General features: G+C 50.9%; 1 protein-coding gene across 3 annotated transcripts in view; it reads right to left on the minus strand.

Annotated features, from left to right (window-relative positions):
- Cpne5 (copine 5) overlaps window positions 1-13,626 on the minus strand; it is an 82,571-nt gene that overhangs the window by 29,118 nt on the left and 39,827 nt on the right. For all 3 annotated transcript variants that reach the window (NM_001107616.2, XM_017601646.3, XM_017601647.3), the window contains 2 exons: window positions 6,104-6,207; window positions 458-562 (listed from right to left, as the gene is read on the minus strand). In NM_001107616.2, the coding sequence (NP_001101086.1) occupies window positions 458-562; window positions 6,104-6,207 (209 nt within the window). The remainder of the gene's footprint in view (window positions 1-457; window positions 563-6,103; window positions 6,208-13,626) is intronic.

Genomic DNA, 13,626 nt, shown 5'->3' on the forward strand with positions numbered 1-13,626 from the left:
TCCTCACCCCTCAATTTGCCCAACAGGTTGACGGGATTTTGACTCCAGAGTACACTGGCCAAAAGTGAGGTTGCTGAGATAGACCCCTCCTGCCTCTACTCCCCAGTTTCTTGCGTGCTATCTGCCCTACTCAGAGCAATAAAGAACTCCAGACCCCAGTGACAGTGACGGGGACACCCATGCTCTGTCCCTTGTAGAGCAGACAGGAAGCTGCAGGTGTGTGTGTGTGTGTGTGTGTGTGTGTGTGTGTGTGTGTGAGTGAGTGTGTGTGTGTGTGTGTGTGTGTGTGTGTGTGTGTATGTCCAAAGGAAAACAGAACACATGGGCCAGTAGTAGAGGGGCAGGAGGCTCCAATCCCCACTCTGGTGTGGCAGTCTGATAACCTCCCAGGAGACCCCGTTTGCCTGGACAGAAAAGGAAGTGGTGGGGGCAGGGGTGGGCGCACTCCTTAGCTCACCTGTCATAGTCTCCATTGCACAGTGCCCTCACGGGGATGGAGAAGGTCTGCCACACCGGGTTGAGGGTGTTCTTCATGACCTCGGTCTTGTGACAGATGGTGAACCTGGCCAAGAGGGAATGGAGGAAAAGCGTCAGGCCCGAAGCTCGGATAGCCGATGTCTCAGCCTTCTGACTGGAGGAGCCAACCTCAACAGCCACAGGCAGCATAGAGCAAGATGGCACAGCAGAGGAGTTCCTGAACTAGGCTGGGCTGGGCTTGACGGGAGCAGCAGCACATCCTGTGTGCAGTCAGAGACCTGAGGTCCAGCCACTGTCTTTCGGCTGGCCCGTGTGACTGTGACCAGGCCCTTTCTCTCTGGGCAGTTCCTTTCCTGGGGACCTGGGAACTGAACCTCAAGGCTAGCTAGATGAGTGGGTGGGTGTGAGTGTGTGCCCGCTCTTCCCCTCCCAGGAACACCTTCTCTATTCCCTTGGTTCCTTATTCAATCTTCTCTACCTTCCGGCTGGCCGGCCAGCATCACCTCTGGGAGCGTCTGCAGCTGCTTTATCTCCAACAGACAAACCCTGGCTCTGACAGACACCCCTTGTCCCTCTCCTTCCCGGCTTTCCCTTCACATCTCATTTGTCACTGCTTGACACAGCCTGGGTCTCTCCTGATTCGTCCTGTTATGATCTGTCAGTAAAATTTAAGGTCCACAGGAACAGGAAGTGTCCCCAGTGTTGATGGTGGCGTAGCCTAGAACAAAGGCTGGCCCTGGTGGATATTCAAGCATCTTTGTTTTGTTGTTTTGTTTTGTACTAGGGTCTCAGGAAGCTTAGACTGGCCTAAGCTTCACATCTTCCTGTCTCCACCTCTCTTCTGCTGGATCTCAGTGTTGTCACCCTGCCCTGCTCTCAACCAAAAGAGGAAAAGAAAAAAGTCATTGGGTGGTGGTGCACTCCTTCAATCCCAGTGCTCAGGAAGCAGAGGCAGGTGGACCTCTGTGAGTTCCGAGGCCAGCCTGGTCTACAAATGGGGTCTAAGACAGCCAGGGCTACACAGAGAAATCTCACTTCCAACAACAACAGCAAAACCCATTTATTTATTTGATTTTGCGCGTGCTTGAGGGACCATATCTGTACCACACCCGTGTAATGGCCTCTGGAGGCCAGAAGTGGATGTCAGATCGAGAGATATTGGTGATTGGGAGCCACCCAGCCTGGATGCTGAGAACCAAACCCAGATCTCTCATAAGAACATAGATGCTCTTGGTGGCCGAGACATCTCTCTAGCCCCTAGTCATATTTTAAAGGAAACTGATGAGGGCCAGGGATGTTCAGCTGATCAATGCTTGACAGCACCGAGCTTTATCTAACGGCAGCCTGAGAGCCTGCTTCCAAAAATAAATAAATAAATAAATAAATAATAATAATAATAATAAGGGGCTGCCAGGCTCACACCTTTGGTCCCAGCAGTTGGAAGGCAGAGGCAGGCGGGTCAACCGCTATGAGGTCCAGGCCAGCGACGGTTACACTATGTGACACCGTCTCAAAACATAAGAATGAACAAGTGAGCGCCAGGCAGGAACTGTGCATCCTGAGTGGGGGATCCCATAGCTTTCACACTGTCATTTCAATCCAGTAGAGGCAAAGCCCTCTCCTTGGGGTGCCTGAGCCCTTCCAGTTGGAATCCAAGGACCTGTTTGGCTAGAATGGGCTGTCTCCATTGTTCCCGACGTGCTGTGCTGCCCACCCCTCTTGCCATGCCTCGCCTGTCTCAGGAGCAGCCCTACCTACCTCAAGGAAGGGCAAAGCTCTCCCAGCACCCGCTCCAGCAACATTCCAGCTCAGAAAGGTCACCAGGAAGCGCCAGGGCCCCACCCGAGCCCACACAGCCTGTGCTGTTTCTTCTTCGGTAATTTTCAAGTCAAAATGTCATTCTTGTCAGCGGGCTGAGTGTCTCTCTTCCGAGCTCCTTCCCGCCCACCCACTGGAGTGTGAGATCCACGTGGGAGACCTTGTAGCTTACCCTGGAGCTGGAGGAGGGGCTGGGGCAGGAGGTCCCTCTGCCCCAGCCCCTGCTGCCTGGGACTGGGGCAGGTGGTTGACAGGGTTATTGGGAGGGGAGAGGAGGGGAAGGGAGGGGAGGGTAGGCAGATTGTGCAGAAGCCTCCAGGACTTTAGAGATCTACCCTAGAACATTTCCTCAAAGGGTGGATTTACCCAGACTCCTCAGCCCGCCCACATAGACCTCTTTCCTTCTTCCATCGAGGCCCAAGAGCTCAGCAGGTCTCCTAAACCCTCAGTCCAGTTGTTCTCCGAATGTTCCTTCTTGGACCCTGGGTGGTCCTGCTTCTGCCCCAGGCACTAGCTGGAAAGGCCTTTCTTCAAACTCTCTGCAGTCCCTACCATCATCAGACACCAGGCTTCTCAGATCCCTGCTGCGCTTGCCTGCGGCCAGGCTCCCCTAGGCCAAGTGGTCCCTGCAGACAGTTCATTTTTACACACAGGTGGAGCATGGGTGTGGGAGAGTGTCACCCATCTGTCAGGCAGATGTGAGTCCTAGAGCCAGATGTGCATCCCCAGGCAATCCTCTCCCTGAGTTTCCTTTGATGGTAAAATGATAATAAAAGAATGGCTAAAAACAAACAAACCAAAACAATAAAATAACAAAAACAACAAAAAAGAAAAGAAAAGAGAAAAGTCCGGGTGGTGGTGCATGTCTTTAAGCCTAGCACTAGAGAGGCAGAGGCTGTGAGTTCAAGGCCAGTCTGGTCTACAGAGTGAGTTCCAGGACAGCCAGGGCTACACAGAGCAAACTTGCTCAAAAAACAAACAAACAAAACAAAACAAACGAACAAAAACAAAAAAAAAAGCAAGACAACAACAACAACAAAACAGAATGGCTAGAGCTGAAGAATAGGTCAGTAGGTAAAGGTGCCATCTAATGACCCCAGTTAATCCCTAGGACCCAGATGTTGGAAGGAGAGGACCTACTCCCAAAAGTTATCTTCTGACAGGCACACACAGATGTGTGTGTATGCATGAACTAACACACACACACACACACACACACACACACACATATGCTCACACACGCTCACACACACAAGCACATACTTGTTGTGGTTTGCCCTGAAGTTATCTGTATTTTGATGCTAATTCCATTGCCCCCAGGACAGCTGCCTAGTCACCTACTCAGGAATCAGGTGACTTCACCAGAGCCTTCTCCCCATTGAATTTGTAAAGTACAGGTGAGGGGCAGGTACAGGATAGAAGGAGGCTTGTCATTGGAGGAGAAGGAAGAATGGGTGGAAGAGAAGTTTGAAGGAAGAGGAGGAGACTAGAACAGAAAGGAGGGACAGGAGAGAGGAGAGGGTGAGAAGCCATGGCAGGTGATGTTAAGATTCTGCTCTCTGTATTTACAGGTTGTTATTAATGTTCTCAAGGGATGGATGGTACCAGGCTTTGTATGGTTTTTTTTTTTTTCGGAGCTGGGGACCGAACCCAGGGCCTTGCGCTTGCTAGGCAAGCGCTCTACCACTGAGCTAAATCCCCAACCCCGCTTTGTATGTTTAAGTGGGCAATTATATCTTACCAATTGGATCTAATATTATTGTGTTGTGTGTTCTTTTATGTGAGGGTTTGAGTGTAGGAAAGTGTGCGGCTGGGATGTGTTTCTGCCAAGATATCTAGCAGATATCTTGGGGCACCGCAGTGCTGGACCTAGTGAGGTAAAAGAGAAACATACCCTTTATTTTTTATATTTTACAACAACACATACTTACACACTCACTCACACCCATGCACCCCTCAGCATTCTCTGTCTGCTTCTTCCTGACTGCAGATGCAGTATGTCCAGTAGCCTCTAGCTCTGGCAGCCTTGACCTCCCCACCCTGACGCCATGATGGACACGCCTCCAACCTCGAGCCAAAACAAAACCTTCCTCAAGTTGCTTTTGCCCGGACATTTCATCACAACTAAAGGAGAAGCGATATGATACTATACGGTGACCGGTCTGGCGGGGAGAATGCTAGCATGCTACAAGGTTCTGCTGGGTTACAGCTGCCCACAATTATTCAGTTGTACCTACTAATGCCAGGCCATGGCTGGGTAGGCAGCTAGCTTGGTGGTGGCCTCAGGAAGGGCAGAGGGGTCACTGAAGTGTAGCCAGACAAAATGAAACAGCTTCGGGATATCCTGGCTTCCTGCCTCCAAGCTGATGACCCTCCAAGCTCCTGGTTCTCTCCTACCTGGTGGTTTTCCCAAACTCATCCCACCCTCCCCTCATTCCCCTCCTCTAGCTCAGTGTCTGTCTTGAATGGGGAAGTATGCTGGCCACCCCTATAGAGTCCCCAGTCAGTTTCTCCAGTACTCCCTCACACCCGAGGGACACCCCTAAATGACTCCCAAGGCCACAGCCATCAAAACAGTTCCTTTGGTATTTCCAGCACTCTGGGCTCCCCTGGCCCTAGTACCAGGAAAAGGCCCATAGCACTGGTCCCCATGGGTCTTCATGAAGCCCCCCTGCCCCACTCCCACCCAAAGTTCAGATCGGGTACCTCCCACCTGCTCCCTCATCAGTCACAGTCGTGAGCCCCAGATCCTTCCCACACAGCCCACTGCACACATGGCTCCCGGGGTTGCTCTCCTGCCCCCAACCCTCCTCCTGTCCACCACCAGGGTCCTAAGGGCTAGCCAGAGCTCAACCTCTCTGCAAGGGATGACAGCGCACCGACCTAGAGCAACCAGAGCCTCTCTTCTTTCTCCCCACTAAAGTCAACTTAAGAGTCCTCTGGAATTATTTAAAGCATCTTTCGGGGAGTCCTCCATGGAGAGACAAAGCAGACCTTTGTCATGCAGATGACTACACCTAAATTCCTAGTTCACGTTTAAAAATCAGTCTTCTCTTGCACCGAAATACACCTCCTGCCTGCTGCTGCCCTGCCCCCAACACACACACACACACACACCCCACGAGTACGAACACTGGCACTTCAGTACATGGGGGCCTGCGGGCCCTGAGTTCTAGCTCTGCAGAAGGTTGGCTCTCCGGCCCTGTTAAGTCCTTCTGCTCCTCACTCCACCCCAAGGACCCATTTCTTCCTTGCTGTGTTTGTCCAATTAACCTTTCTGACCTCATCACTTCCGCCCTCCGAAGAATCTCAGAACCCGGCTACTTAAAGAGACCAGGGAGACTACTCCATCCTACTGCTTCATTTCAAAGATGAGAGAATAGGCCCAGAGAGGGGGTGAGGAGTAACTTGTCAGACAGCTGGTCAGGGGTGGGGGTAGGGAACCTAGGTTCTCTGGTCTTTAGCCCTTGTGCTGCTAATGCACATTGGCTACTGTGGTGTGTGTGCATGGCTGTCCCTTAAGGCCTTTCCGCTCTGTGGTTCTGAACATAGGCATGGTAGAGTGTGGGTGGGGCCTTGGAAATTTGGGTGTGGCTGGGTTGGTTGTACAGAACCAGCCTCCTGTTTTTACACTCCCCGGGGCATACACGGTGCCCGCCATTGCTGAGAGCCTCCTGGTGGCAATGCCAGGTCTCCACATTGGTTTATCAGGGCATCAGCTGCACACGGCAGGGTTCTCAGGGGTGGTCACAGCCTCCCAGCCCTGCCTGATGTACAGGTGCCCTGGGAGTGCGTCGGGAGGACTCACGTTCCGTCTTCATTGCTCCTGTAGAACACCAAGAAGGGGTCGGATTTCCCGAAGAAATCTTTCTTGTCCAGCTTGTTGGCACAGAATTGCATTGTGGCCACATCCTGGAAAGGAGGGAAGATGGGGTGGTGAGGCAGGAGGATCCCAGGGACTGGCAAGGGCAGACAGGGTAGCATTGTAAATACGCCTGGTACGAGCCTCCAGGGTTACCTGTGGGACACAGGAGCAACGTCACCAGCACTCGGCAATGCATACAGAGGTCTACTGGACCAGCCGGCTGGAGAGGCAGATGGACCTGAAACTGTCCCGGGTTCAAATCCTAGCTCTACCACTTTGAAGCTATGTGACTCCAAGGAGAGTGAGTAATCTCTCAGAGCCTCTGAGGTTCATGGGTGGCTTTGAGGAGCACAGGTAGTCAAGTGTGCAAAGTGTGTGATCCCTTCTGGTGCTCTCCATGATGATGTGGCAACCTGACAGCCACTCTGGACATGATCTGCTGACCCTGAATCCTGGCACAGCTCTCTGCCCCACTGCCCTGACGTAGGCAAAGAGGCAGCCAGGCTCTCTGAGGGGGATCCTACCCCCTACTCTCTCTCTGATTCCGCTTCTCCCCCCAACCCCAGACTCCATCCTTCTCCATTTCTGACCCCGCCCCTACCCCTCAGGACACCAGTTCCCCCTCTTGGCTCCGCCCCCTCTTAGCTCCACTCCTTCGGACTCCGCCTCCCCAGCGATGGAGGACCCTGGCTGGGCGTGGCAGCCGTCCTAATCAACGTTCAGCTTTTCACCTATCCCTGTGTAGTCTCCCCAGTGGAAATTTTGGGATGCCTGAAGACCCTCCGGTTCAGCCTGCTCTGCAGGCAGCTTTCCTTTCTGTCCCCTGGAGGCAAATGACCGGAGGTGATCAAATGATGGCAGAGAAGCCGACACAGGCGCCACAAGGTTGATTGACAGTGGAGAGGCTATGCCAGGCATTCCCTCCTCCATTCCTTCCCAGCCGTGTGACCTAGGGCAGCTCACTCCCTGCCTCTGTGTTCAGTGTCCCGAGCTCCAAAACAGAGGGAATGGTGGTATCTGCCCCATAAGCTTGGGAGGATAAAATGAGCTACCAGGAACGCAAGGCTCAGACCGGCGTACGTGGAGCTCATGAGAGGCTGTGCGAGTCCTACCGTTTCTCCCCATTCCCTCACCTCCCCACCTTGCGTGTCTTCCCGAACTGGGCCATAGGATGTCCGCATAAGCAGAGCTATCCGTTCCACCACTCAGCCAGTCAACGGCCATTTTTGCCCTTGTCACCTTGTCTTAGCAAGGAAGCCGGGGATGGAAAAAATGGCGAACCTGTTTAAGATGGCTGCTGGAGACTAGGGAAGCAGAGACTCAAAGCCCTCTGAGTCAAGCCTCCTGTTCGCTGCGCCCTGGCTACCTGCTGACCCACAGCAAACTGCCACTCACCAGACTCAATTCCCTGCTTTCCTTATGGCCGACCGAGTTGAGCAGGCTGTGGGGGGCACACGCTTGTGACGTCAGCACTTGGGGAGGCTGTGGCAGGAAGGTGGCGAGTTCTAGGCTACTCTGGGCTAGCCTTGGCTACACTAGATCATCTGGTGTCCGTGGCCTCAGACATAGTGAGACCCTGTGACACACTCTCCGTCACGTACACACACGCACAAAAGCCCACTGAGGCTGAGCTCCTGCCACTAAGCCTAAGGGACCCACACAGTAGAAGCAAATCCTGCAAGCCATCCTCAGGCCTCCCTTCATGTTTGCCAGAGCGTACTCATGCCTGTGCACACACATGTAGCCCGAATTTAAAAAAATGTAGGAAAAAAAAAAAAAAAAAAAGACCGAGAAGGGGCTGGAGAGATGGCTCAGTGGTTAGAGTACCGACTGCTCTCCCAGAGGTCCTGAGTTCAATTCCCAGCAACCACATGGTGGCTCACAACCATCTGTAATGAGATCTGATGCCCTCTTCTGGTGTGTCTGAAGACAGCGACAGTGTACTCATAGATTAAATAAATAGATCTTCAAGAAAAGAAAGAGAGAAGAAAGCCAAGACGTGGAGGAACAGAGAGGGTAACACTCTTGCTGGACGCCACACAGCTACGAATGAGCTGGAGTGGTATATTATAGCTCCAGGAAAGAGTGGCTGAAATGCTAAATAATGACCCCTGCTTCCCAAGGTAAGCTTAATTAGGTTCTGTAACCTCCAAGGGAGGAGGCAGGGAAGTGCGAAATCCATTTAGAAGGGCTTCTGTGCGAGCTAAGCTAAAATGGAAAAAAAAAAATTAAAAAAACGGAAAAAAAAATCCACAAGCTCTGAACTCCAGCTAAGTGGGAAGCTTGGCCGGGAGTGACAGCAGGTTTCCTGCCTGTGACAGATAAGGGAGCTGCTGCAGACTCATCTCCATCCCATCCCCCTACACACACACACACACACACACACACACACACACACACACACACACACACACACCCCAGGGACATTTCCCTAGAGCACACTGTGCCTGCTCTACCATGCAGAACTGCTGAAAGACAAGACAGACCTTCAGAGAGAGGTTTCCAGCCTGTCAGCAAAGCTATGTCCCTGATAACACCCAGCAGGAAAGTCCTGTGGGGTAGAAAGTCAAGGTCCCAGCCCTGGCACATGCTGGGTGAGCCCCACCCCTAACCTGCCTCGCAGTCTGTGTTGTGGGATGCATGAGGGAGTGTGTGCACACGCGTGCCCGTGTACAAGCATGTTATGTGTGTGTGTGTGTGTGTGTGTGTGTGTGTGTGTGCGCTGTGTGCGTGTGCTATGAGGCTCTAAACCTCTCCTGGTCCCCACCAATCTGGTTAGCAGATGGGTCACACAGTGTGACTCTGGGAAGAGGCCTGAATCCCAGGGCTCCCCTGAAGGTCTGGATTTGGGGTTTGGTACTGAGGTGGGGCTCTCGACGGAGCCTGAGAGATGCTGTTCACAGCCTGTGCGCCATGGGAGTCGGTGGCAGGGAAGATAAACCCCGCTCCTGAGATATATAATTTCCTGCAATTTCTGCCTTTCACCCTATCTTTAAAAAAAAAAAAAACATTAAGTTTCTCTAAAACAGCAGGATCGCTTCCATTTGCATATCCCCGGATGCTAATTGTGCTGCCTCTGGGATTCTGCAGGCAGCCTTTCTCAGGCACCTCAGCCTTCCCACCCCAGGAAGAAGGCTGAGGAGGGGGCTGGGGATTTAGCTCAGTGGTAGAGCACTTACCTAGGAAGCGCAAGGCCCTGGGTTCGGTCCCCAGCTCCGAAAAAAAAGAACCAAAAAAAAAAAAAAAAAAAAAAAAAAAAAAAAAAAAAAAAAAGAAGGCTGAGGAGGTCAGAAGTCAGAGGTCAGAGGTCAGCAGGCATGGTGTTCACTGTTTTGCCCTAGATAAGGAGGTAAACGTGAAAACTTGAGGACACCTCTAAGGTTCAGTAATCAAAAGTGTTTTGTTGTTTTAGATTATTTTATGTATGTGGTGAATACACTGTCGCTGTCTTCAGACACACCAGAAGAGGGCATCAGATCTCATTACAGATGGCTGTGAGCCACCATGTGGTTGCTGGGAATTGAACTCAGGACCTCTGGAAGAGCAGTCAGTGCTCTTAACCACTAAGCCATCTCTCCAGCCCAGTAATCAAATGTTATGACGTCACTAGAAAACAAAACATCAGTATAGAATGAATGTGTGATAAATAAAAGACAAAAATTTTTTATAAATAAAGCAAACGAGCCACAGAACGTCACACAGGATCCTGTCCAGAGTCACACACTTGACAGTCACACACTTACAGCCCTGGCCATCTTGGAACTTGTTCTGTAGACTCACAGAGATCCTCCTGCCTCTGCCTTCCAAGTGCTGGGATTAAAGGTGTGCGCCCCCATGCCCAGTTCTTGATTCAGGCTCTTGGATTCTCAGTCAGCCTTCAAGCCGACTCTGAAAGACATTATTTAAGTGGACAACGGCACTATGGTGGCGTCTGTTGTCTTTTGGATTGTTGGTTTTTTCCAAATTTCCTAGAATTAGCACATTGTTCTTTTTGGTCAGATAAAAAGGCCCAACGTGAGATGCCCGGTGTCATGGATGGTAAAGACAGGTGGATCTCTGAGTTTGAGGCCAGGCTGGTCTACAAAGCGAGTCCAGGACAGCCAGGGCTATATAGAGAAACCCTATCTGGAACCCCTTCCCCCATGCCAAAACTGCATGGTGTGTGTGTGTGTGTGTGTGTGTGTGTGTGTGTGTGTGTGTCCTTGAATCTAGATTGTGTGTGTGAGCATGTGGGGGGTGGAGCTAGGATCAGGATGTTAGAGAGATGACTCAATCAGTAAAACATGTGCTACAGATGCACAGCTCCTAAAAGATGACAAGCAAGGTTGTCTTTTGGTCTTCACATGCACAGGCACACGCATGTGCACATGCGCACAGCGCGCACTCGCGAGTTACTTAAAAAAGGAGGGCTGGAGCCAGGCAGGGACAAGAACCTTGCAGTGTCAGAGTCAGGAGAGTCCTGCCTCAAAGGAGTGTACCTCCATCCCTTCCCAGTACACACACACACACACACACACACACACACACACACAATCTAGGACTCTGAAGCGAAAGTGCTAAAGAGAAGAGGGGAAAGGAGAGGCCAGTGAGGAGGCTTTGTGCTGATGGCCATTCAGATCCCGGCGGTGATCACCGCAGACTGGGGGGATGGAGCCTTTGTTGTTGCACCGTGTCAGGGCCTTAGGGTCGAGGGTCAAGCTGCCTTGCCTTTGTTGTGGCAATGGCCGACTTCCCAAACAATCCAATCAGCTGTGCATAGGTTGACTCGATCATTTGGAGTTGGTGGAAAATGCTCCGCTGACCACTTTCCCTCCCACTCGCCCTGCTTGCACGGCTGGGAAGCTGACCCAAATCCGTCGCTGGGAAGGAAAGAGGAGCCATTAGAATAGGATGTGAGCTGGGGAGGGTGGCGCATGTGAGTGATCCCAGGAGGAGGAGTGCTGGGAACTCCAGAACAATCTGAGACTTAGGAGTTTACACACACACACACACACACACACACACACACACACACTTACACTCACTAAATGAATAGATAGATGAACAAAAATCAAATGAAAAAGAACATATTGGGGGGGGGCTGGAGAGATGGCTCAGCGGTTAAGAGCACTGACTGCTCTTCCAGAGGTCCTGAGTTCAAATCCCAGCAACCACATGGTGGCTCACAGCCATCTGTAATGGGATCCAATGCCCTCTTCTGGTGTGTCTGAAGACAGCTACAGTGTGCTCATATAAATAAAATAAATCTTTAAAAAAAAAAAAAAAAGATCTTGCTTTAAAAAAAAAATTCCCGGGTTGGGGATTTAGCTCAGTGGTAGAGCGCTTGCCTAGCAAGCGCAAGGCCCTGGGTTCGGTCCCCAGCTCCGAAAAAAAGAAAAAAGAAAAAAAAAAATTCCCAGCACCCACATGGCAGTCACATCTGACACTCTCACGTGGACACAAATACAGTCAAAACACCAATGCCCATAAGATAAAAATAAGTAAAAAAGAATATAGGATGTTCAAGGAGCTATTACTTAAACGTATTGAGGAAGGAGCCATATTCAGTAAACGATGGTCTACTCACACAATGACATTTCTAAGACCACTGACAGAAACTCATAGCCCAATAACTAGGTACCACACGGGCTGGGTGGCCATGGTGCACACCTTTAATCTGTGCACTTGGGAAGCAGAGGCAGGAGGATCTTTGAGTTTGAGACCAGCCTGGTCTGCAGAGCGAATTTCAGGCCAGTAAAAGCTATACAGTGAGACCCTATCTCAAAATCAAACCACCACGGCTCCAGCTGCACATGTAGCAGAGGACGGCCTTGCCAGACATCAATGGGAGGAGAGACCCTTTGTCCTGTCAAGGCTCGATGCCCCAGTGTAAGGGAATGTCAGGGCAGGGAGGTGGAAGGGGGTGGGTGGGTGGCTGGGAGAGTACCCTCAAAGAAGCAGGGGGAGATTGTGGGTTTCTGGAGGGAAAACAGGGAAAGGGGATAACATTTGAAATGCAAATTTAAAAATCCAATTAAAAAAAAAAAACAACCAAACCACCAAACGACTAGATACCAAATTATACCGAAAAAGATCTATATTTGTAGCCATAAAAAAAGCATCCAAATGTCGACAATAATTCTCTCTGGGTGATTTTTCTCTATTTCTCAACTTGTGCAGAATTAACATGGTATTTTTTCCCCTTTTCATTCATGTGTACGTGTGTGTGTGTATGTTCACATGTGTGTAGGTACACATGTGTTCAAGCACATGTGCGTACATGCTTGAGAGAGGCTGATGTTGGACGCCTTCCCCCATCGTTCGTCATCTTGTTCTCTGGGGCAGGTGTCAATCAAACCTAGAGCTGGCTAATGTGGCTACGGTTGCTAGCTCGCTTGCTCCAGCATCCGTGTGGATAGATACTCAGGGTGTGAACCGTGGCACTCTTGTGCAATGAGCGCTTTACCACTGAGCCGTCTCCCGAGGGCTAATATGGCTAATGTAATAGTGTACACGCACATATATTTAAGCATCAGAGACAGTCTTTTTGTTTGGCTTTGACTTAACTAGAGAAATTATTTCCGAGACTAAGAAATTATACGCTGTGTTGTAGGGAGGATTGTGCTGTCTGTCTGAGCGCCGACAACAGGCCTTCCCTACCCTTCAGCCTGCGCGCAGCTGCAGCTGTGTGTCAGAGGACCCACACCCCACAGCCACTTCGCCTCACGGTTTCCTGTTTCTCTCCTTTCCTCCAATGACTCTTCCCTTCCAGAGTCTGCAGCAAGGAGTCTCCCAAATCCCCCTGCTAGTCTCACAAAGTCCAGCCAGCCAGGGCTGGGGATTTAGCTCAGTGGTAGAGCACTTACCTAGGAAGCGCAAGGCCCTGGGTTCAGTCCCCAGCTCCGAAAAAAAGAACCAAAAAAAAAAAAAAAAAAAAAAATCCAGCCAGCCATAATATTGCACACTTTTGATCCAAGCACTCAGGAGGCAGAGGCAGGAGGGTCTCTGAATTTGAGGCCAGCCTGGTCTGCAAAACAAGTCCCAGGAGCCAGGGCTATGCAGAGAAACTCTATCTTGAACCTTCCACCCCCCCCCCCAAAAAAAAAGAAAGAGGGAAAGAGTCTAGCTCCTCCTTCCACCATCCCCCCCTGCAACCTACCTCCCTGACCCATTATCAGGCCTCTCTCCTGACTGGGGGTGGGGGGCTCTGCACAGCTGTTTCCCAGGAAGCTCGCTACAAGGACTTACTGTGTACCCGCTTTTCCTCATGAGCACATAATAAAATACCTGCAGATTTTCTTTCAGGATCAAGAATGTCATGTGTGATTTAAAAAAAAAATTAAAAAAAAAAAAAAAAAAGAGAGGCGGTGGGCCTGCCAGGGTGGAGAGAGACTGGGATTGCTGGCTGCCACTTCTCTCCTAAATGAGAACTCCGGGGAACAGGGGGCAGAGTGAGTGAAACATTTACTTGCTGACTTAAATGAGCT

This window comes from Rattus norvegicus, chromosome 20 (genome assembly GCF_036323735.1).
Source record: "Rattus norvegicus strain BN/NHsdMcwi chromosome 20, GRCr8, whole genome shotgun sequence".
NCBI lineage: Eukaryota > Metazoa > Chordata > Mammalia > Rodentia > Muridae > Rattus > Rattus norvegicus.